Below are 24,615 nucleotides of genomic sequence, written 5' to 3'. Positions count from 1 at the left end.
CGAGAAAATTGATTGAGGTGGGGGAGAGAAGGCTCATTATGGGGGTCTCAGTGATATAACATTTTGGTCTTGCATGTGTGGATGGGTTCAAAAAGTGTTTGAATATTTAAGTCCCCACCACTCCGAATTTTGTTTCACAGATGGCTCCGATGATGCGATGTGGTGGCTTAACACTTTAAAGTGGAAAGAACAGGCGTACTTGTGGCACCTTAGAGACTAACAAATTTATTTGAGCCCACGAAAGCTTGTGCTCAAATAAATGTCTTAGTCTCTAAGGTGCCACAAGTACTCCTGTTCTTTTTGCGGATACAGACTAACACGGCTGCTACTCTGAAACCTGTCACTTTAAAGTGGCACTTTGAGTGAGGAGCTAAGGGTAATGAAACCTCTCCTAAGATCACTCCATCCTCCCAGCACACTCATTGGCAGGCGGGTCACTGCCTCACATGACGCAAAAGAACATGCGGACGTTTGAGACTTTCTGAATCACGGTGGCTGAATGCACCTTGCGGGGGCCACGCGCATTGTGCAGCAGCCCAGCGAGCAATGTTAGAGTCTTGGGGTCACTTGTAGCAGGTACAATCCCTTTGATTTCATTGGAGTTACGGCCACCACCCACCAGATCGGAGGCTGAAGTGTAACCTTCAAAGCCCAAAACACCGATCAGAATTTGAAGGGATAGGAGGGAAAAGTCCATGACTGATTCCCCAAGCGTGACCCCTGTTTACTGAGGCAACCAACCCTAGCAAATCACGGTAGCAAAGGAGACTTTTGTTACAAGATGGACCTATAGAGAAGGGCAACATGATCTAGTGGGTAGGGCACCTGACTGGGTATCAGGAGAAGCGCTTCTGTTTCCAGCTCTGTCCCAGAGCTGCTGCATTGTCTTGGGCAAGTCACTTCCTGCCTCCAGTTCCCCTCCAGTCTTCTGTCTGCCTAGGTTGTAAGCTCTTCAGGCAGGGACTCTCTCTCTCTCTGTTTGTACAGTGCCTAGCACAATGGGGGACCAAGGCACTACTCCAGTAGTACTAATTAGATAATCTCATTGGGTCCTTTAATGTCTGCAGTGTCCATGTAGTAGCCACATGAAAGAATAACATTAAAAATCAAATGAACAACAGTAATTACAGGAAAGTGCAATGTCTGACAGCTTCACTACCCACGAAGGAGCAAGGAGTAATTATGGAAGCTTGCAATTTTTAAAAAGCTTTTCTCCCACCCCAGGAAAGGCTCAGCTATTCACTAGGGGTGACATTCATTCTTGTGCAAAGGGCAATGAACCAATTAAATACCATTTAAGCCCACAGGGCTTGTGCTGACTGCCTGAGTAGGGATGAATTCTGTTCTAGAACAATACAGATTACACTTGGTTTCCACTTGCTCCTCTTGCAACTTCCGAGACTGCCTCTTTATTTGGTCTGATGGTCACACGTATCATTAGGGATACGTGAAAATGCAAGGGGTCCAAATGTGCCCAGCCCTGCACAAGTGCAGCAACCTGGTCAGGGGAAAGAGGGCAAATGGAGCCTTCTCTCTCCACCATGCAAGGGATGACCACAACGAGAGTCCATGTGTTCCCTGATCCCCGTAGCCTCTCCCAGCAGGGGTACAGCACAGCAGGGCCCACAATTCCCTTTCCCCAGCTCTGGCCAGTGGAGCAAATGCTGCACCCTTTGGAAGGTCTCTGCAGCATCTGTGCTCCCCTTGCACTGCCAGAGCTCAAGAGGCATCGTGCCCAAGTCAGCCACAGGGGCTTGGGCCAGAAGAACTACAGTTGAGTCCAAAGTCTGCATCCAAACAAAAGTACAATGCAACATGAATGAGAGTCATCAGGACATTTATTAGGATTTTTTCCATTCAAGTTAGAGCAGCCCCTTTGTTTGAAAACAGCAAACCGTACCGTTCACAGGCTCAGCCCAAGGTGCTGTCTACATCCAAGGCATCAACAGATAATGAATCCATGGCTAAACTATTGCAAATGTAGCCCACGTAACCAGTTATATGCTGTAGAATAAATCCCAGACATCTCTCTCCCCTAACAAGTGAATGGGTGAGGCGCCAGAGTTGTGTTTGCACTAGCAATTCATCTAAACAATTCTGACCATGTCCTGCAGGTACTATGAAGGAATGGCTCGCTAGGTGGAGTTGGTAGATGGAACCTTTTTAGGTCTGGTCAAAGTCACTTATAGCAAGAAGTTGCTTCCATGCCATAGCAGTTTGGTGATTATATGAAAAGTGGACTCGGTCTAATTCCTAAGGAACAGGTCGATGTTACAATCCCCATCGTCACAACTGGCAGCCTTATTGACAGCCTCAGCAGAGAGGCCAAGGACAGGATGGCCACTGAAACTGAACTCTCTCTCTGTTCCGAGCAGAGGAAGCTCCGGTACAAACTCGTGTGGAGAGGGGCCAGCACAGCCACTTCCAGTGTGACAGCCACATTCTGGGACGGAGGCCTTCATTCTCCAAAGCTGCCAATCCAGCATTTTTCAGCACTAGATTGGCATGGGGGGAGGGAGGGTAGAAGAGAGACAATCTACCTAAATTAATCATTTCCCCAGTCGAAGCATTTTTACACATTTAAGAAAACTGCATAAAATAGTTTTAACTGCAAAAACAGTTCCACAGCGTAAACAAATGTTGTCCTGTACCAAGTCTAGGAAAGAGAGTGTTTGTGACTGATAGGAAAACGAGAGCTCCGTGTCCTGTGTCTGTCTTCTAGGAGCAGGACTGGGCTTGGTATTAGTCTTGAATTGAGTCAAGCACACTATTGGTGTTTAATAAATAAGAATAAAAAAAAAAATCTAGAAAACACAAACAAAATATAGGGGGATGAGTAATAGTGCAAGAGTAGAGGGTCAACTAAAATCAGTTTAAAAATCACAGCTTTGGTTAAACTGGTGCAAATGTGGCCTAAGATTGACCAAAAGAAATCAAGTGCCCCAATTTTCCTTTCACTTCCACTGGCGTAAAGTCAAGTCTGTGAAGTTACACCAGTGTAAAATTGGTGAGAGTGGGAGGAAAATCAGGCTGAAAGTTTCCAACAAAATCATTAACAATTTGAGTCTTGATGCAAACTGCTCTCTGCTTACTGTAAACAAGGCCAATTTTACGCCTGTACTTCCTCAAAATAAGCTAGTGAAAGGAGAAGCAGCAGCCGAACAGTAACTTCAGTGCCGCATACACGGGCAAGGAACCTGATCCTTACTAGAAATACAGCGATTCCTACAAATAAGTCTCTGCTAGTTTCTCTCATCACCCTCCCATGTCTGATTTACAGATTTGGGCCATGAAAGGACTAGTGTGTGTGAAAATAAGGAACACTGACATTAACTGGAAAAGTACAGCTTATCTTCGAAAGGGTATTTTTCCCTTGCTATTTATGCATTTTACTATTCAGTCAGAAAGCATCTTTATGTCTCGTGTGGGTTACCATTTTTGTTCCTTTCAAGCATAACAAAATTTAAACGGGGGGGGGAGATTCTTGTCACCAGATGAAAAAAAATATCAAACCTTTTATTAAACCTTTTAAAACATTTCCAACTCATTTTACAGTTTACAACAGGAAAAGATTAAAAAAAACTATAGCACAGAAGAGACGTCACTGAGGTTAAGCAGATCCAAACTCCGCCATCCATTTTTCATACTTCTCCAGGTCTGCAGCTGAAACAGACTTGGAGATTTTCTTCAGAGCCAGCTCAAAGTCCCCCTTGGTAACAGGCATCTGAAGTTCCTCTTTAGAAAGTGCACGGATCTCTTCTGGGGTTAAGCCGTTAATGCGCCGTCTCATTGCCATCAAAGAGGCATCCCTGGAAACAAAGGAAAATACATGGGAACTAAGTGTCAGTAGTGTGTGCTGCGAGCCATATGAATTTTGATTATATTCTCAGGCTTCACTGGAAGGAACACTTAAGAAAGCATTAACTTTTAAGATGTAGAACACATCTTTCTTCGCCTCTATGTTCCAAGATCACTACATTCATTTGATGTAAAGAATGCATTGGTACCCAAATCCATTTAAGCATATGGTAAATGTGCAGAGATAATTAAAACTATAAAACTGAAAACCTTTTACAATGATTCATGGAGATGAATCTTGTGACTTCAATGCAGTCACTAAACTCATGAAAAAAAAACTGTGCTCAACTGCTCCCTCCTTTCTGAAACACTCAGGAGCTTCTGTTCCCCTCTGTTGCAGCACTAACTCCCACTCCATGGCTTCAACCTCCTTAGCAGTGTGCAGTCCCTGGGGGGACGGGGGGTTGGGGGGAGAGGGGAGCCAATGGCAGCTTGACTTGCAATTCAGCCCTGCTGCCAGTTTTGGCAGGGTGACTTGATTCGGAAAGTGCCGGGCGGCAGCCAAAAAGCACGTGACATATTAATCCACAGGGCTGAGGACACCGATGCCTGCAGATCTTTATGTTCTATTTGTCTGGTAGACTCTTCCCCTGGCCCTTTCTAACCCCTGCTCACCAGAAAAGAGCATGTCGCTCATTTCTCACAGCATGGCCCATGTGGAATTTTCAGTTCTGGATTCTCTTTTTGCAGTTTTCCCAGCAAGGGAGAATATAGGCCCGAGGGATAACATTTAATCTAACTATTGTACAGTTCAACACAAAGATTTCAAAACTCTTGAGTCATTTCAACACAGGTTAATGGCCACTTAATCAGTAGAAATATGGGTCACCAAATTATTGAGACATGTTCGTAGAGTGTAAGTTCCCCTGGGCAGGGACCAGGTGTTGGTACTTGATGTACAGCCCCTAGCTCTCGCACGGGCTGGACGTTTTCCAGCAGAACGTTTTTCTATTAGAAAATGCAAATTCTTCTAAATTGAAATGTTTTGCAGTAACAAGGATTTTGATGAAATTCTGATGGAAACCAGGCAGCCTGCTGCAAAGCCTGGGGGACCCCAGAGGCCCTGGAAGCCTGAGATCCTAAGCTCCCAGGCTTATGGTTCCTTGGCAGCCAAGCTCTCAGGGTCCCCAAGTTGCCCATCTCCCTGCCTGGCAGGTTGACAGTGTTCCAATGAGTGCAGAAAGCCACTGAAATGTTTGAAAAAGATCAAAACAAAAGGTCATTTTGACTTTTTCAAAACAAAATTTTGGAATTCCCGTTCTGCAGGAAATGTCATTGATCTTTTTGGTTCAAAGCAATGTATTTTTTAAATTTTGGAATATCCTGCAGCATAGGGATTCCAGTTTCCAGCCAGCTCTATCTAGCACAGAGAGCATCTGAGTCCTGATTGGGTCTCTGGACATGACTGCAATAGAAAATATTATATAGGAATAAGTAAAATATCTTGTTTCTCTCTGCAGCAGGAAATTCCAGCTCCTAAACCCACAGGGTTAAAAAACCCCAAACCACCCGGCTTTATACTAGATTAGAAGATTAAAACATGAGTCGATGAAAGCAGACAATGGCAACAAAACATTTGCTCAGGCTGTCTGTTCTCCCACGACCATAGTAGACACCATCGCATCTTGTACACAGACTCCATGCTTTCTAAGAACCATACTAGTGTACTGAATAGTGCTAGCAAATGTATTCAAACCTTAAACATGGTAGAGGCCTGGTGCTGCTCTCTTTTACTGAGTAACATAATTATTGATTTTATAGATTTGTTTGCAAATAAAGTGAACAAAATACCTGCAAACATTAGTTATATCAGCCCCAGAGTAGCCTTCAATCTTCTCAGCAATTTCCTCAAGGTGTATATCAGGATCCATCTCTACTTCCCGAAGATTAATCTTAAGCAGCTCTGCTCTGCCTTTTGCTAGGATACAAGAATCACTTGTTTAAATTTTAACAATACTTTTGTTCAAGTCACCATGACACACAAATACTCAAAAAGACAAACACAATCTAGGCTTTAAATGGAAACTACAGATGAAAAGCTTCCTTATGATGGGTTATACAAACCTAGCACCAATAAGGAAGGGAATAAGCAGCTGCTCCGGACCCAGGCAGCATGCATGGCTTGGAGGAGGAGCACAAAAGGAACGGGTCAGCTCAGCAAGGCAGCATACAGTGGAGGTGACTGACATACATTCGGAGTTCCTGGAAAGGTGCACTGCAGGAGCCCTGCTGCCTGATGCCCTCCTTTGGCAAAGTTGCCACACCAGAAGGGAAGAGCCTAGAGATTCTCTGAAGGTTTGAGACTTTTATCTTTGATTCCAGTTATTAAAAGTCTTTACAGTAGAACCTCAGAGTTATGAGCACCTCGGGAATGGAGGTTGTTCGTAACTCGGAAACGTTTGTAACTCTGAGGTTCTACTGTACTTCATGTGTTGTGAAAAGAGGGGACAGGGAGCAAGTGACCCAGAGAAGCAGCAGTGTAGCACTCTGGGGTGCAGGATGTAGCTGCTTATTACTGAGCCCTGGAGCGGAAGCTGGTGGAGAGCTTGCTCTACCACCCCTTAGGCTAGGAGTATCAAAGCCAGAAGTCTAACCATGATGGGCAATCTAGATGAGAGAAGGCACTAAAGACAGAAGAGTCAAGACCCTGACTCGGGAGCCCTTTGCTTTACCTAGAGGGCTATCCCATTGCTGGACTCTTATACTCCAGAAGGGGTGGACAGCAACGTGACACCCAGCAGGAGGGCTGCGTCACAGAAGGCGCACACTACCACAGGACTAGAGCAGCTCTCAACAGGGGGTGCCAGGAAAGAAAAGAACCTGGCATAACCTGCCTAAACACTGGGCAGCACCTGTGGTGAGTGATCTCCTTGATACTCACATATTCGAAAAACAAAACCGATCACATTTTTGGCAGAGCATGTAGTTAAAAAATATCCTGTACAGACACTTCATAAAACAGTTCAGGAAGTGCAATCATACCAAATGCTTACACTTCTCAGGTGACAAAGCACTTAGTGATTTGCCTCATTCTGCACAATGTGCCTGAGACAAACAGATACTGTCTCTGGTATAATCACATACCTTGGTATGCATCATTTTCTCACTGTACACAGCTGACCAGCAGGGAATATTATTCTTACAAGACACAAAGGCGCGATCCTACAAACCTCTGATGCTCCTCCTGACCCCTGGGATACACCCTTCTGTTCAGAAGTTGGACTGCACATTATTTACATAGTTTTATTAGAAACACCATGGTCTTGATGACACAAATATTTCCATTTAAATAGCGGTAGAGAGCATTCAGCAAAGCACTTAGCATATGCTCAACTTTAAGCACATGCTTAAGTGCTTTGTTGAATTGGGGCCCAACAGAGTTGCTGAAACCTCATGGAAAACAGAGAAATTATATTTAGAAACAATTGCATTGGCCAATTTTCAAACACAGGTGCTGTGCGCACACCATGGTAACTGACTAAATAAGTACCCATTTACACAGCCAATTTAACCTTTCTGCACACAAAGCATGTGTGTATGCAAGTCCTACGCTTGTGATTTGGGAACCCACATTTGAAAATTTGTCCCTTTATGTTATTTTGAGGGGCAAGGGTGAAGAGAAAGAGGGTTTCTTTTCAGTTTTTTATTGCAAGGGAAAATGTACATTACATCAGCATCTTCATTTCTACAGCAACCAGCTTTGATGTCTTAAAAACAGAGGATGACCACTTTGAGAGGGAAGCAGCAAGATGAGCAGATAAAATCTTAAGAGCACAACTCCTGTTTTATAAGCGTCCCTGGTGACTAACAGAGAACAGTGAAAAAGAAAATATAGAAAGTATTTATACTACTGTGGTACCTAAGTGCCTTACAAAATTACCTATAATCCAGAAAGGGGGTCTGTACAGAGAGAGGGCATTTTCTTTAGAAGGGTTATTTATTATTTACAGAACACCATAGATGCACATATGGCACACATGCAGAATTGTTTCTCTAAAACACAATATTTTCCTAAGCTTTTCCCAGGACCTTATGTCATTTTAGAAATATCACATTATAAAATTCACACTACACCAGATCCTGCAATTTATTTATTTTGTTTAAACTTTTTCCAACTGAAATCCCTGGTGATCTCAAATTACAAAGCATGAATGTAAATACATCATCTGGAGATGCACAGAACAATTTAACTTCCTCATATGCGGAAAAAGATGATAGAATGTAAACTCACAGCTACAGTGGCAAATCTACTTCATGTAAGAAGTGCAGGGTGTATTACACTACATCTAAAGCAAGTCTTGTTCAATTAGAAACCAGAGCAAACTGATAGAATTTTAGACTAATCGGTCAAAAAGACAGTCATCCTGTTATGAGCTATTACTGTCTGTGAGCTGCAAAAAACAAGCTGTATACCTATTAAAATATTCTTATACCTGTTAAACTCAATCACAACGGCTGTCACCATGAACACACATCTTGTTATCTTGTGTGCTCATGCAGTGACACAAGGCATCCACTGTCCCAAGAAGAAACAAAGCTATACAACCTTCAAGTGATTCGAATCTTGAAATTAATAGGGTATACGAGTGACAGCCAGGAATGAATGACAATACAAGCCAAGGCATCTCGGGCAAGAAAGCAATCAGTCTGCTACATTCTGAGTGACTTGAAGTCTAGGCATAAAGGCCAGCAAGCAGTGATTTACAATGTGCTAAGCTTGAAAGTGATAATTCATGGATCCACTTCTCTGCATTCATCTGCAAGGGCATGGGAATGCATTTGCAATATTTCTTAAAAAGTCCAAAGGCTTCCTTTGATGATCACTCAAGGATTGACTGCAACATTTAAAATCATTCCAGGCTCATTAAAACTAACTTGGTTTCAAAACGTAAGAACCCATCAATGGGTCTGTAATGAAATACCATAGCTCATTGTTTCTGAGCTCCAAGCAATTTTTTTAAAGAAAACAGCCAGCCATGTTATTAACCCCACAAATGCAATATTTAGAACAGAAATATCAACGGTCTTCACAATCCTAAGAGATACAGTGAAGAACGGTTTCCTAGAAAAAACATTTAAAGGAAAATGCTTGTAGCAATAGTACCTGTTGGCAGAGGTATATAAATCCGTTTCTCTAATCTTCTTCGCAATGCTTCATCAATGTCCCAGGGAAAGTTTGTAGCAGCCAGCACCATCACCATTTTGGAAGGGTCATCGTTTTCTAGTGCACCACCTACTCCTGCAAGTCCAACAGTGTAGGAAAGAGTCATTTTGATGTTCGTAGCAAATACCAGGCTTGCTAAAGGTGCTGGACTGACAAACCTTGGAGAAGGAGGCACTGCATTTATCAGTACATGGGCACAACATGGGTGCAAGCTTCTCTACACCACTCTCCCAACATACCCCAGCTCTGCTTTGGAGGCAGCACCTACTTCTAGGAAGGAGAGAACAGTTTATTCTGCCTGACAGTTCAGTTCTTGGCCGCTGCCAGACTGCCAACAACGTAGTTTTGTGATGCGTGGACACTTGCCCACTATGAACTGAACTGAAATTACCAACTTATTCTGTATTGGCCACTAAAGAGATGGTAAAAAACTTTCCGTCAAGCAGTTAGATTAAAAAAGAAACTGATTCCCTCTGGGCAAAAAAGCTGTTGTCCCTTCATTTTCTGTAGTGTGCCCAGTGGTGGACAGCACCGCTGGGCGAGCGTGACAGGGAAAGCCTCCACACGCCAACCTGGCTCCCTGGCAAAAGCCGGGGATGGCAGGGGAAGCCCCCTCACCCCAACCCTACTCTCCCGCAGAACGGGGGAAGCCCATGCATCCCCTCACCCCGCTCCCCCACAGAACGGGAGAAGCCCCTGCGCCCCCCGACCCTGCTTCCTGACAAAAGCTGGAGGGCAGCAGGGCGCCCTCTGACTCCGTCCCAGGCAGAAGCTGAGGGTAGCAGCAAGGGAAGCCCCCGCGCTCTCTAGCAGAAGTGCCAAGCGGGCAGGAGAAGCCACAGTGCCCGTACCCTGGGTCCCCGCAGAAGCCACGGGGCGGCAGGGGAAGCCCCAGCACCCGGACCTCTGCTGTGGCCCTGGGACTGAAGGATATCTCGCTACCTGCCACGGCCTCAGGGCTGGGGGAGGTCTCACTCCCCGTTGCAGCCTGGGGCTGTGGCAGAGAGGGACAGAGCTTCTCCGGTCTTAGGGCCATAGTGGGGTGGGGAGTAGAAAGTAGCAAATGGGTTGCAGGGCCGCAGTGGAGGTGCAGGATGGGGGGGGAACAAAGGTGGGGCCTGGGAAAAGGGGCACAAAGAGATGAGGCCATGGGTGGAGTTGCAGGCAGAAGGGGTGGAACTGGGGCAGGACTGCAGGTGGAAGAGGTGGGGTGGGCCCCCCCACTTGCTCTGGGCCAAGGCCCCAGGAAACCTTAATCTGCCTCTGGGTGTGCCTACACACTTGGGGGTGCTGCCCTACAATGAGCAACAACAGAGTGGGGGGTAGTCAAACCCCTGTACCATAAATATTCCTTTGAAGCTGGTGTTAAATGGTCCATATACAAAGAATAGTGATCCAATGGTAAATCTTATTAATAAAAGGATACTAGTTGTCAATGCAAGGTCTGGTCTAGTCAAATCAAACAAAGAGGTCCTGAGTGGAAGAGTCAAGGAAGGCGTTTGTTCACAACTTTGTATTGCAGAAACCCCTTGTGCACTGCGCCACACACAAAGGTCTGTGTTAAACTGCATGAATGTTCAAAATATGCTTCTCCTAGAGCAGGCTACATTTTTCAAATGAAAGTTTATTGAATATGGCTTTATATAAAACAAAACTTTTGCAGCAACGTTATGCTTATAAAAAATATACTTTAAAAAAATTAAATATTCTGGACTCTCATTCACCAAAATATGGGCCCATTTTGAACACTTCAGAATTAAAGAGAGATCTTTTCTCTCCTTCCCCCCCCCCCCCCAATAAAAAGAGGTGGTTGTTTTCTGCCAGCTCTACTCATTTCTGAACAATGAAGTGTCTACAAAGCATGTCACATAACCAGAAGAGAAACAGCAGCTCAACTCGGAGGTATCTAAACACCAATTACCATCCATCTGAACCAGCAGCTCCGACTTGACCCTGCGACTTGCTTCATGTTCGTCGGAAGTGCCTCTGCGGCTGCAGATGGAATCGATTTCATCAATGAAGATTGTTGTTGGCGCATAAAACCTGGCCTTTATTGAAGTGAAAATACAATTACTTAGATTGCAGTCGCAAGCACCAGCCCGAGTCAGGCTTCAGGCCCTATTGTGCTCAGTGCTGAACAAATGGAATATATGTCCCAGCCACAGAAAAATTCATCTGAGATCCTGACCCTGCAAAGACTTCCCCATGTGCCTAACTTTACATCCCCCCCAGCCCCCCCCCCCTTCCCCCCACACACAGTCATAACACTGAGGTCAATGGTAACTTTCACAGTGCAGAAAGTTAAGCATGTGCAGAAGTTTGTGTGTGTTACTTGTTTTCTTGTATGCAGTGTAGTTGTAGCTGTGTCAGTCTGAGGATATTAGAGAGACAAGGATTATCTTTTACTGGACCAACTTCCATTGGTGAGAGAGGCAAGCTTTCGAGCCACACAGAGCTCTATGGGTCCAGGAAAGATACTCCAAATGGCACAGCTAAATACAAGGTGGAACAGATTCTTTAGCATGTATTCTAAGGGACCATTCAAGGTAGAGTGGCCCATTAACACCTCTGCAGTCATAGGACAAAAAAGGGAGGGGGGGTTAGTTGGTTATGGATTGTTGTAATAAACCATAAATCCAGTGTCTTTGTTCAGTCCATGATTTTTAGTGTCTAGCAGAGTAATGAATTTAAGCTCTGTGAAAGAATGTACCTGTGTCCGCACCCTACACACTGTTGTAATAATCTTTGTACAAAGTATGCCTTGTAAGGTGTCATTTGAAGACTCAATTTGCTCATCAATATTGTCTTGATAAAATGTGTAGCAATACTGTATGCGCAGTTATAAGATTTCCATGGGCGGTGCGTGAACTGCTGGCTGGGGGAGGCTAACCCCCAGCCCTGCCCCTTCCATCCCCCACCGGAGCCAAGCCCTCCCTTCCCCCACCCCCTGCGGCTAGCCCCCCAGCCCCAAAGGAGCGCCGGGAGGGTGGGCGGCCCCAGCGCCAGCCACAGCCTCCTCAGTTCAGGAGCACGGGAAGGCGGGCGGTGCATGGCCCCAGCCACACCATTGGTGCACTGGGGGGAACTGGAGCCAGAGAATTGAACCCACACGCAGGGAGTGGTCACAGCAGGGGGCGGGGTCATGCCTGAATGTCTGGGGAGTCTGAGCCGCCCCCAGCTAATGCAACCCGCTGCCCATGAAGATTTCCCTGAAAGATGTTATTAACACATGTTCCAAACTGAGGTGGCAAACACATCTGTGCTCTGCTTAATCTGCATTTAAGAAGTAAACAAAGTCATCAAGCAGGAAGGAAAACAAAAGAAGCTCCAACAGGTGAGGAAGAGCAGCAGGGAAGATCCCTTTCTGTAGATGCTCTGTCTCCCGAATCTCAGCTGCAAATGTTTTCCAAAGGGGTGGCTGACACTATAGAAAAGGGGGACAAACACCCCAAGCCACCCCCTCTCCTCCCTCTCTTTCTGCCCATCAATTCACTGCATGGGAAGAGACTGTCTAGGAAGGAGTACGGCAGAAAGGAATCTAGAGGTTATAGTGGACCACAAGCTAAATATGAATCAACAGTGTGATGCTGTTGCAAGAAAAGCAAACATGATTCTGGGATGTATTAACAGGTGTGTTGTGAGCAATACACGAGAAGTCATTCTTCCGCTCTACTCTGCTCTGGTTAGGCCTCAGCTGGAGTATTGTGTCCAGTTCTGGGCACTGCATTTCAAGAAAGATGTGGAGAAATAGGAGAGGGTCCAGAGAAGAGCAACAAGAATGATTAAAGGTCTTGAGAACATGACCTATGAAGGAAGGCTGAAAGAACTGGGTTTGTTTAGTTTGGAAAAGAGAAGACTGAGAGGGGACATGATAGCAGTTTTCAGGTATCTAAAAGGGTGTCATAAGGAGGAGGGAGAAAACTTGTTCACCTTAGCCTCTAAGGATAGAACAAGAAGCAATGGGCTTAAACTGCAGCAAGGGAGGTCTAGGTTGGACATTAGGAAAAAGTTCCTAACTGTCAGGGTGGTTAAACACTGGAATAAACTGCCTAGGGAGGTTGTGGAATCTCCATGTCTGGAGATATTTAAGAGTAGGTTAGATAAATGTCTATCAGGGATGGTCTAGACAGTATTTGGTCCTGCCATGTGGGCAGGGGACTGGACTCGATGACCTCTCGAGGTCCCTTCCAGTCCTAGAATCTATGAATCTATGAAAAGAAAGAAGGGGTTCTGGCCTAAGAAGTTTGGCCAATAAGCCTGTTGAGAACACGTGGAGAGAAAAACTTCGCTTTGCATTTAACATAGTTAAGGCGCTAGTTGTGTTTTATCTTTATTTTTCTTGTAACTACTTCTGACTTTTATGCCTCATTACTTGTATTCACTTAAAATCTCTTTGTAGTTAATAAACTTGTTTTATTGTTTTATCTAATCCAGTGTGTTTAAATCGAGGTGCCTGAAGAACTATTTGAAATACTAAGCTGGTATATTATCTTAAATAAAAAAAAGAGACTTAATATACTTGTATTGTCCAGGAGAGGGCTGGGCAGTACAGGACACATATTTCTGGGGGTGGAACTCTAAGACAGGGAGTGAGCTGAGGTCACCCTGCAGCACACACACAGACATAGCTGGCAGTGACTTGCATGCTGGAGGCTGTTTGTGAGCAGTCCAGACTAGAGGCTACAGCAACAAATCAGTATAAAGTTTATAGGGCGAGGATGACACAGATACTCATTAGTCTAGATTGTACCCTGGGTATGTCACAAGCTCCCAGGCACATCTTTTGAAAGTGTTGTGCAGGTTTCCTTTAAGGATGCAGACTGATAGGGATTGTTCTATATCTGACCTTTGTTTTCTTAGGTCTTGATCCTGCAAAGGAGGTGAGGGAACAATCAAAATATACTATTTGTAATATACATATTGTGCTTCTTGTGAAGTCAAAGGTTGGGAGGGGAGTTTCCAGCCTATCTAAAAGTCGCAAGGTGTTTTAATGGGCACCATCTTGGAAGTGCAGAAGCAAATAAGGATGAGGAGAGGGTAAATGGCATATTTGCACACACACATAACACAGTTCCTGGGGTGAGACTGTGTGTAAGTATTTCTCAGCTGCAGTTTAGGATCTGGCCCTTGATTTTCAGAAACCAACCTTCAGCTTGGAACAGAGAAAATAGATGAAACACATTTTGCTTCTAGAGACAAGGGTAATTTACTCCACAATCCTCAAATATACATCAAGAAGGGTCTGCTATATAAGCGTGCACACCCATCCACTGGAGAGGTTCTAGGGATAATGAACTCAATCCTGCAACAATGTGCAGTGAGGGGCTTGATAAACCAACAAAGGTCCCTAGCATCGAGGACTTACCATTTCAAACAACAGGCGGACTAGCTTCTCAGACTCGCCCCTGTATTTGGACGTCAGAGTGGAGGAGGAAACATTGAAGAATGTTGTCCCACATTCCGTAGCAACGGCTTTTGCTAGCATGGTTTTGCCAGTCCCAGGGGGGCCAACCATCAGAACACCCTAAAATTCCATACAGAGTAATAAATAAATGACAAGAGGAGACCCCCAAATTCAGCCCTGATGTAAGCAAAATGCTAGTCCACAGCAATCAGCTGAGTTGCACTAGGTCTAAATGTGACCCAAGGTCTGCATTTTAATTGCTTAAAAACCTAACTCTGCCATATGCCTGGGCCTGCTTTTTGTTTCCAAGCACTTGTTTCACTGAAACCATTAATTGTATACGTGGGCTTCTCATGTTATTTATTCTTACTAAGGTACTTACATGGCCCCCATTACCACAGTATCTGAATGTCTCAAAAATCTACTGTATTTATCCTCACAGCACCCCCTAGCAGGTAGAGAAGGACTATTATCCCCACTATACAGAGAGGAAACTGAAACACAGAGAGGCTAAGTGACTTGTCCAAGGTGACACCGGAAGCCCATGGCACAGCAGGGAAATGAACCCAGTTCTCCCAAGTCCCAGGCTAGTGGCCTGACCATCCTTCCATCTCCCATCCAGGTAAAAGAGACAGCAAAGTGGGAGAGCACTAGTCTCCTCTACATCAGTGCCTGTTTGGTTCACCGAAGTGTAAAAGACATTATGGATGGAGAGACAAAGTTCTCAGGGCCCAAATTAGGCGTCCACGCTGGGGCTTGCTAATCGTCTCGACTGTGAAAAAAGGCATTAGTTTTTAAATGGGCTCTCAAGGCAAGAGTTCCCGAAAACGAGTGGTGGTAACAACCATTTCCCCTTCTGTAGTAAGGTTAGAACTGCCCTAAGATGGAGAGTAATACTTGATAATTAAATAATTACTTTAAATAAATTCATCAAGATATTTTGAAAATCCTGCTTTCCAAACTGTGGGCCTCCCTCAGCCATCGTGGTAATGAACGACACAATGTTTTCCCCACCCAGCAAGGGACAAGGAGAAATATAGAAACGCCAAATGCTCTGCTGTCGCGAATATGGCAGCTTTCTGAAATGCAAGATCTGATTTCATACTAAACAAGAGCTTACCGAGGTAAAGTCAGACTGTGTTTCAAGGATAATCAAATTAGCTGGAATTAGATTTGCACATCATAATGTGCTTTGCAATTAATATCTTACATAAAATACCACAACAATAAAATATCTGTTAAACGCGATCCATGCTGCAAATTAAATTTTGTCTGTTCTACACAAAATTTACCGCAAGGAGCACAAAGAATGACATGGAAGAGATCTATAAAAACAAATCAACCGGGAATACAATTATTCAAAAATGTTTTCCCCGTACTCATCAAGAGCAATAGCGTCTCTGTGCCTACGTTTTCCATTAACCATTAATACCTTTATTGCCATTTAACACTTAGCTATTGCAAGCTCCCACAGACATTAATCGGTAAATTAAATTACAAATGATCATATTCCGTCCAGAGAGCTGACAACCCACCTCCCTTTATAAGGATGCCCAAGTTATCCTAAACTTCAAGGCAGCAACTATAAAAGATAAATGGACTCCTGTTACACAAGTTCATCCAGGCATTGTCTACACTGGAATGTTAGTCCCTGCTAGAATTGCCCCTTACAGCAATACTAGTGGAGGACCATGGTGTACACAGGGGAACTGGATAAAATTCTGTGGCCTGTACAATACATCCTTGCTATAACGCCCTTCACAATAACAAACCTGGTCCCTGGATCCCACCTCAAGCCTCGCCGCAGCCCCTAGGCTGGAAGAGCTCTCTTTTACTATAACAAACCCCTGGCTCTAACAAACGAATGGCTTGGATCCTTAGGGGTTTGTTATAGTGGGGGTGTACCGAACATACAAGAGGTCAGACTAGATCTAACGATTGCTTCTGAAGTTAAAATCTATGAACCTCATGGTTTACACCGGTGCAACTTGATTTGCATATGCACCGAACTTGGATTGAAAGCAGAGGTAACTGCCCCAGTTCAAATCACGTTAGGGGTTTGCACCAGTCTGGCTACACTGGAGGCTAAAAACCCACTCTAGACAAGGCTTCAGTCTTAAAATGAATAGCCATACAGGGGGCCAAGTTCTGCCTTGAATTATACCCCATCCAATGCCAATGGATTCAAGGGGCCTAACTGCTCACTGTCTTACACCTTGGGTCGTCATTTATCCCTATGTAAACGAGGTGTAACATTACCAAGTGGGAATGGTAGCATTTTATGTTCACTTTGCACAAGTGTGAATGACCTCATAGGGTGCAAAGCAGTGGGAGAATGATGCCAACTGGGGATGCACAAGACGTAAGGATCGGTGCACAATGTGAGCCTGAATTTCTAGCTAAGCTAGACAGATGCACAAGGAGGAAGGAGGAGGGTGAAGCAAGAGCTGCTTTCTCTCTATACAACCTGAGAGTCTGGCAGTTACTGACTAGTTAAAATCTTTTATAAGCACAAAGCCTTCTTTACTCTTCCTCTGGGGCTCTGTTGATCCAGTGTTTCCCAATAAGAAGCTAATACGCACTGCAGGGAGTAAGTGGTTTGATGAAATCACTGCAGGGTTATTTCTTGTAGTTATAACTACCACTAGTGGAGCAGTGGGATGCCCAACTAAAGACAGGATCCTCTTGGCACAAACACAGGTCAGAGAAAGGAAACAACCACTCTTGGATGTTCAGAAAGTGATGGCTGCAAATGCATGACACCTATGTTTAGTCAGGAAGAGTGCTGGCCTATGAGCACCAATGGGTTTAGGAGAGAAGAGGGGTTGTGCACTCCCCACACAGGCCTCTAGTATGTGGAGGACCTCAGGCACACTAGCCTGCTTAGAGAGGGTTAACAGCCACATTCTGTCTGCTTCTCCCACAGGGCAAAGTGAAGAAGAAAAGCTCCAGCCATGAAAGGGAAGCCACAATCCCACCCTAACTACTAACTGGTTAGGTATTTAGAACAAGTACGTGCTTAAGTACATTGCTGAATCTGGGCCTTAAGTACTGGGACTGCTCATGTATTTAACATTAACCACATGCTTAAGAGCTTTGCTGAATCAGGGCCATAAAGAGGATATTCAATAGGAAATATCTTCCTGGACTTCATCATCATAACTAACTCAATGAAGTGACAAGCCCACAATTGTATCATAAGACATTCCCTGAATAAGGGACAATCAATCCCATACCAAAAGCTAGGTCATTTCATTTTCTGTTTACACAGCAGCTCATATACTTCCTCAACAATTTTTTTTTCAAGTTGTGAATCAGATCCAAATTGGGCTCCCACTTACTGTGGCCCAGCTACTCTGGATCAATCCCACATTTATTATAATTAAGGAATTATCCATCTTTGCTAAATAAATGTGTATTTTAGGCTATTACTGCAGTATAATAGCTATAAATACTACGGTATACTATCAGTACAAGGGAGCATGAGTATATGATGCTACGCTCATGTAGATACAACTTGGCATACATGAAAGTGCCATGACCAGTTCCCAGAATGTGGTCGTACATTCTCACCTTCCACGGCCTTCTGATCCCTTTGAAAAAATCAGGCATCCACATCGGCAGAACCACCGCTTCCCTTAATAATTTCTTGGCTTCTTCCAAATCTGCTATGTCATCCCTGCGAAAGACCAGCACAGATTTACAAAGCATAACATTTCACTTTGTTTTTAAGCCATGAAAAACAGAGAAAAAGTATTGTATTTACCACTATCCTTTTTATTATGCCAGTATGTTCCTATTGAGAACATTGCTATAAATCTCTGGCCTTACATTGTCCTCTCCTGTGAAAGGCAGCAAAAAAATTACTTTCAGCTAAGGTTACTATGGCACTCAATTAAAAATTGTTTTGGCTCATGTGATCAGGGATCCTACTTTTCCATGTTAAAAAAAATCCAAAACTCTCTAATAAAGAATCAAATATCCATGTTTTTCCATGATTAAAATGAAACACTGAACTAGCCTCAGTACATATGGGTATCAGTTGAACACAATGTTTTATTGATATACAGTAGAATCCCATTTAGCCAAGCCTCCATTATCTGGCTCTTCATATTAACCAAACCACCAGCAGCCTGGGATCAAAATAAGGGTAGAAAGCTCTTGCCAATTCTCTTGATTATCCGATCTGGCCCTGTGGTCCCAATTAGATCAGATAAACAGAGTTCCACTGTAAATTTAAAGCGCATCCAAAAATCAATCACAAGAGGAGGAGGTTACACACATTGAATACGTGACACTGGTACTTTCAGTAAAATTTAGTTAATAGTTAATATATGTTTTTATTTTTTCACAAAATGTAAAAACTAAAGATTCTCTGTAAAAATGCAAAATTCATGTTTTTCCTCGTTTTTCCCCATTGCAAATGGATTTCTAGGATCCCTAGTGATCATCAAAACAATACTTTTAATGTTCTCTGGAATGCGGTTAGGCTTTTGAGTAGGTACTCGTAATGGACATTTTGCATATCATACTGGTTAAGAATGAAAGTCTTACTCTGCAATCAAATTAGTATGCGATTAGAACCAGAAGCCCTCATTTCCCCTATTTGGAAAGTCATGGCTGTTTGCCACTTTAAAAGAGTTAAGATCCCAATTTAATTAGCGGACATGCTCTTTCCCCTCCAACCTAGCTAAAGAATTTAACTGAGAAAATTCTCATACCAATGAATGCTTGGATTTCTTGATACAATGTCCCTTTCCAGTGCTTCAACCAGGTCTTTATCATATCCTGCTCCATCAAATTTCTGAATTTCCCCATCACCAGCACCTTCCTGTGGAATTTTCTTTCCCTAGGAACATTAAGAAATTACAGGAGTCTATCATGAAACTTTTACTTTTAACAGCTCCAAGATTTGAATCATAGAGTAAAACTGTTCAATTGCTACTATGTTTAAGCCAAGAGAAATTTCAGATTTTTACACAGAACTGTGGGCTGTCTCATTCCTCCGACAGCCAAGGAAGCACAATATTTTCACATCTTATCTCCACAGTCTCAAGATACTTGTTACTATCGCCAGGCCAACAGAACGTGCTATAGAGTCACACGTCTTTCATAAAGGGGAGTTACCTTGATCCCCAAATCCAAAAATTAGTTTAAAATGTTGTTTTTTTTAATTTACAAACTAGACTCTAGTAGCAATAAGTCACTTTAGATTACCAGCACACTTCTTGTGATGTTCAACACACGAGGCAGATGCAGCACAAGCCTATCTGTGCATACCCTGTCGTGACGTAATGCTATATTACCCGTGACATAATGCTATATTAGATCCTGGCTTAGGACAAGTTTGTCCAAAGGTGCATTTTGATTGGCTAGCTGGGCCAAATGATGCTACATCTACTAGGCCAGCCGGTACTAATATACATCTAGACCCTGCCACCAAAAAAAAATTTTTAATCCCTATACCTGTTCTATTTAATGGGAGAAATAAGATTTTTTCTGCCTAGTTTTTAACGGATAAATATTTTATTTATTTATTTCAATATAGTCAGGACTTAAAGAAAAGGTCTTCCCTGCTTGGCTGCTTCTCTTCCCCCAAACTCCAGCAATTGTCTATTTCCTATTCCCTTTTTCTGTCTCACAACCCAATCCCACACACTGTCGGGATACTTTAAAGTTCATTTAAAAGGCTGCATTAGGAGTCCTAAAGTAGGGTTGTCAGGTGTCTAGGGTTGCCAATCCTCCAGGATTGGCCTGTAGTCTCCCAAAATTGTTATCTAGCTCCCAGTGACTATTGAAAGCAATCCGGGAGATTTTAATAGGATATTTTAAGAAAATGATATTACATCATGTTGGGGAAAAAATCTCCTGGAATAGCTTTGGTCAGAGTTGGCAACCCTTTTTGACTGGAAAGTCTAGTTACTGCGGGGGGGAAGGGGAGAGGGGAGGGCAGGAGTGGCAGCCTGTCGCCCCTTTTATGAGCATGGTTTGCAGGGCTGCGGCAGCGGACAGAGTGTGCAAACGGGGTAAGGGGTCCCAGTGGACATAGAATGTTCCGCAGGAGGGACGGAAAGCAAGCTGCTCCACCCGCCAGCACTTCCCCTGGGCATGCTAAGGTAGCTCCAGGGTGGCAAGGGCTCAAGTGAGCCGGGGAGGGGGCTGCTGGGGAAGCCGCGCAGAAGGAGGCGGGAGGCTGCTGTGCCGGACTGCTGCGTCCTAGCTCGCCGGCGGGGCTGCTCCCACACGGCCGCAGCGCTCTGCTACCTGAATTCCCAGATGGCCTGCTGGAGCTGGGGTTTGCAAGTCTCTTGGGCAACTCGCACTGGAGTTGAGGGGGAAAGCAACAAGGGTAGAAGAGCCTGGGGGAAGAAGCGGAACAGGGGCATCTAGTTTTCAGAAACTAGAAAGTTGGCAACCCTACATTTCAGCCTAATTATTGTTTTTATTAAAGGTGCATCCGATGTGTTCAGAACTGTCCCACAAGTGGATAAAACAACCTCAGCCCCAAACGGATCATAAACTCCAAAGTTAGTAATTCCACAGCTCTGCTGATCTTATGGGAAAAGCAACATCTTTCCTCTGAAGCAACACTTCTAATTTTCCTCTAACACTTCAACAGGAAACTACTTCCCCGCCCAGCCCAACAGCAGGACTAAGTGGAGCCTGAGGAGCAACTGCATTGCTTTTAACTGAACTAGGCTAAACTGGAAGCTGGTTTAGAGCTCCTAACACAGCCTCTAAGTACAATTAACAAAGTTAAAGTATCCCAGCTGCCTCAGAAAAGCAGCCTATGGGAAAGCGGACAGAGGCAGCATAGGAAGAGGGAGCCAGAGAGACAAATGAGCTAGCAGAGGAGAAAGGGGCAGTTAACAATGCCCCTTCCCTTTTCCCATTAACCCACATGCCCTTCCGGGAATAGTCTGTGCCCTTCTAGCTTCTTTCAACTCTCACTTTTATTTCAAAACTGAACCCATAATAGCAAGCAAGTTGAAAGTTGCACTGGGACCAGAAACTTCTGTCAAAATGACACAGAGTCATGAAAAAAGGAACAATGAGAAGGGACCCATAGCATTGAAAAGATTTTAAAAGACAGAGTTATCCACCTATCTATAAAGGCAACAATAAGAACAGTATTCACAGTGACGAAAAGGTGTTTGCAGACTCTCTCTGATACTGAATTCTCTCTTACCCCCTACAATGAGCTAGGATTTTTTGTTTTATTTTTACAGTGGAAGGATTTGCTGCACCCGGAAAAGCTGATTTTAAGAGGATTTTTAAATTGAAACAAAATTAAGCCAAGCTTTAATAGCAATAAGCCAGGGGATGTTTCAATAGGCTATTGGTGCACTGCAAAGGTGACAGAAAGCAGCGGGGCTGAAAAACGTAGCTGAGGTGTGCTCCAACATTTGGGCAAACCAGAGTGTAGGTTATTGCTATGCAAAAAGATGGTACACAAATAAACAAAACACTGCAGAAGATAATGTGAGATCTATGTAGTGAAAACAAAAAACAGACAACGCCAGAGAGCCATCCACCCAGCTGCTGCGTGCTGGGAGCATGCCAACAACTTTATTTATCCACTTGCACTAAGACCATTACATAACCATGTAATTACTACAAACAACCACAGGGTGGCAGCATAAAAAGAAAAGCCTGAACAAAAGGATTTGTAAGGATACTACAAGTACTGTCTGAAAATAACTGCATAAGTAAATCAGTCTTGTGCTAAATAAAAATAAAATATAAGAATGCTACAGGCTCTCATCTCCACTTCATGGTGCTCTCACGCACAGCTTTCACAAGTTGGCACTCTTCGAGCATAACAAGCCTTCTCAATTGTATGCATTCATTTATATGATAAATCATTTTTATATACTAAACAATCACATCTGAAAATTTGCCTCCACAGCAGAAGGTATTTTTTAAACAGTGTCATGTTATAAACAACCTGTTCTGACATAACTCATTTGAATTTCCTGCAGCCGTAGAGTTAGTTTTGAACTAAATGCCACTTTGCAGATATTTTGACAATTTTAGTCCTGGTGAAAAAGGAGGTTACTTCCTGTAACTGGAGGTTCTTCAAGATGTGTGGTCCCTATTTATATTCCATACATTGGTGTGCATGTGAGCCATGCACCTGAGACTGGAAGTGTTTCTCAGCAGTGTCTGTTGACCTGCACACGTGTAGTGCATCCCTTAATGCTCGCAGCCGAGGATATAATAGGTCGGGTGAGTCGATGCCTCACCAGGGTCCCTCTGTTGTGCAGTCTCGTCTGCAGCAGAGGACTTGAGGGTGGGTATTGGAATATAAATAGGGACCACATATTTCAAAGAACCTCCAGTTACAGGTAAGTAACTTCCTCTTCTTTGAGTGATAGTCCCTATACATATGCCATACATGGGTGATTAGTGAGCAGTGAGGAAGTGCAGTCTGCAGTACTGCTTGGCCTACAGCAGCCGCCGTACCCGTCGCGTGTGCTATGGCATAGTGGACCGTGAACATGTGGATGGAGTGCCAGGTAGCTGCACTACAGATTGTGCCATGAGATGTCCATCAGGCAGGCCAATGCGGATGCTTACGCTTGTGTAGAGTGCACTGTAACTCCATCAGGTGGGGAAATGTTGGATTGTGTGTAGCATTATGCACCCAGAGACTGAATTGGAGATTTATTAGGAGAAGAGGGTTTGGCCCTTGGATGGGTGAGCAATGGCCACAAATAGTTTTGGCGATGTGCAAAAGGAGCAAGTCCCGTGGAGGTAAAATGCCAGTGCACAGCAGACATCAAGGGAGTTCAGGACCCTGTCCGCATGGGAGGCGTGTGGTTTGTGGCAGAAAACAGGTAGGTAGATGCACTGATTTAGGTGGAACTTTGGGAGGAATTTAGGGTGTAGCCGTAAGGACACTTTGTCCTTGTGGAATACAGCGTAAGGGAGGTCTGCAATCATGGCCGCCAGTTCACTGACCCGGCTAACTGAGGTAATGGCTACCAAGAATATCACCTTAGGGAGCACATTGCCAGTGGCTCTGTGAGAGCAGAGATAACGAGATTAAGGTCCCTCAGGGATTTGGGCTCGAATACTGGCGGGAAGATATTGAGTAAACCCTTCATGAAATGGATGGTGATGAAATCAGTGTTTATCCAATAAACAATGGAAAGACACTGGAAATGGTTACTTAAGGGCTCGTCTATATGGAGCAATAATGAGGACAACGGGGTATAATTTCTAAAGCACACTAATGTGTTGCACATTTGTAGGAGCAGGATTTTATAACTGTACTATGAGAATTAATGTATGATTTGATTTTATCCTGTCAGCCACCCTTTTTGAATAGCAGAAAGGAATGACAGACCAGAACAATCCTTATGACTGATTATGGTCACCCTTTTGTTTTAGGGTAAGTTATAATATCTACTATGGTTTTCTATATGTATTGCAAGTTAGGCACTCTAGTTAAATATACATTTCTTTTCTTTGCTTTAAGGTTTTAGTAAGTAAGAGACAGGATCTTGTATTGTGTCTATGTTAAGGAGATTAGAGGAATGTTGAGGGCCTGAAGCCCCAATGTGAATTGTTTTAGTTATAAGATTTAGCAAGGCTTGGTTTACAGTGTGTGGAAGCAGAGAAAGAACGGTTATGCATTGCATCCCCTTCCTGTCAGTTCTTTCTCTGCTTCCACAAGTGTATTCTGCTGAATATAAAATGCTGTCTGTGTACCTTTGAAGGGTTCTGTAAGAGATTGTTTGTGTGAATGAGGAATGCATGCATCAGGAAAAGATAAGGTGTGAAAGCCATCACAAATGTCCAGATGGTCAAGAAGAAGTGAGAGACTTGGAAAAACCAGGAGACAATCAGAAAACATCCATTGTATCCGATGCTAAACATGTTAGCAGCATTCCCGACCTCAGAGGTGAGGCAGGCACCCCCGAAGGCGAGACAACAAATAGGAGATAACGATGGGAAGCCCGACAATAACCATCAAATAATAACACCACTTAAGGACTAATGATTACAGGATGACTTTGCAAAATGCAGGGACTCAAATGGGAATTTACAACTATAAAGCTGGGGTGTTTCGCCATGGAACTCTGGGTTCAGTCCTGCAAAGCCTCGGAGCATCGGATTGCGACCAACAAGAGCCCAGCTCCTCACTCATGCTCAATCTAACTGGCCATTAGACTGACTCGAG

The 24,615-nt window shown here is 43.9% G+C and overlaps 1 protein-coding gene across 2 annotated transcripts in view; it reads right to left on the bottom strand.

Annotated features, from left to right (window-relative positions):
* Positions 1-1,820: 1,820 nt before the first annotated feature.
* KATNAL1 (katanin catalytic subunit A1 like 1) overlaps positions 1,821-24,615 on the bottom strand; it is a 56,384-nt gene continuing 33,589 nt past the window's right edge. For both annotated transcript variants that reach the window (XM_008167517.3, XM_065581371.1), the window contains 7 exons: positions 19,148-19,275; positions 18,000-18,105; positions 14,388-14,546; positions 10,944-11,070; positions 8,963-9,097; positions 5,650-5,776; positions 1,821-3,809 (listed from right to left, as the gene is read on the bottom strand). In XM_008167517.3, coding sequence (XP_008165739.1) covers positions 3,611-3,809; positions 5,650-5,776; positions 8,963-9,097; positions 10,944-11,070; positions 14,388-14,546; positions 18,000-18,105; positions 19,148-19,275 — 981 coding nt within the window. In that variant the 3' untranslated portion in view covers positions 1,821-3,610. The remainder of the gene's footprint in view (positions 3,810-5,649; positions 5,777-8,962; positions 9,098-10,943; positions 11,071-14,387; positions 14,547-17,999; positions 18,106-19,147; positions 19,276-24,615) is intronic.

This window comes from Chrysemys picta, chromosome 1, assembly GCF_011386835.1.
Source record: "Chrysemys picta bellii isolate R12L10 chromosome 1, ASM1138683v2, whole genome shotgun sequence".
NCBI classification, from domain to species: domain Eukaryota; kingdom Metazoa; phylum Chordata; order Testudines; family Emydidae; genus Chrysemys; species Chrysemys picta.
This window is presented reverse-complemented; position numbering and strand designations above follow the sequence as displayed.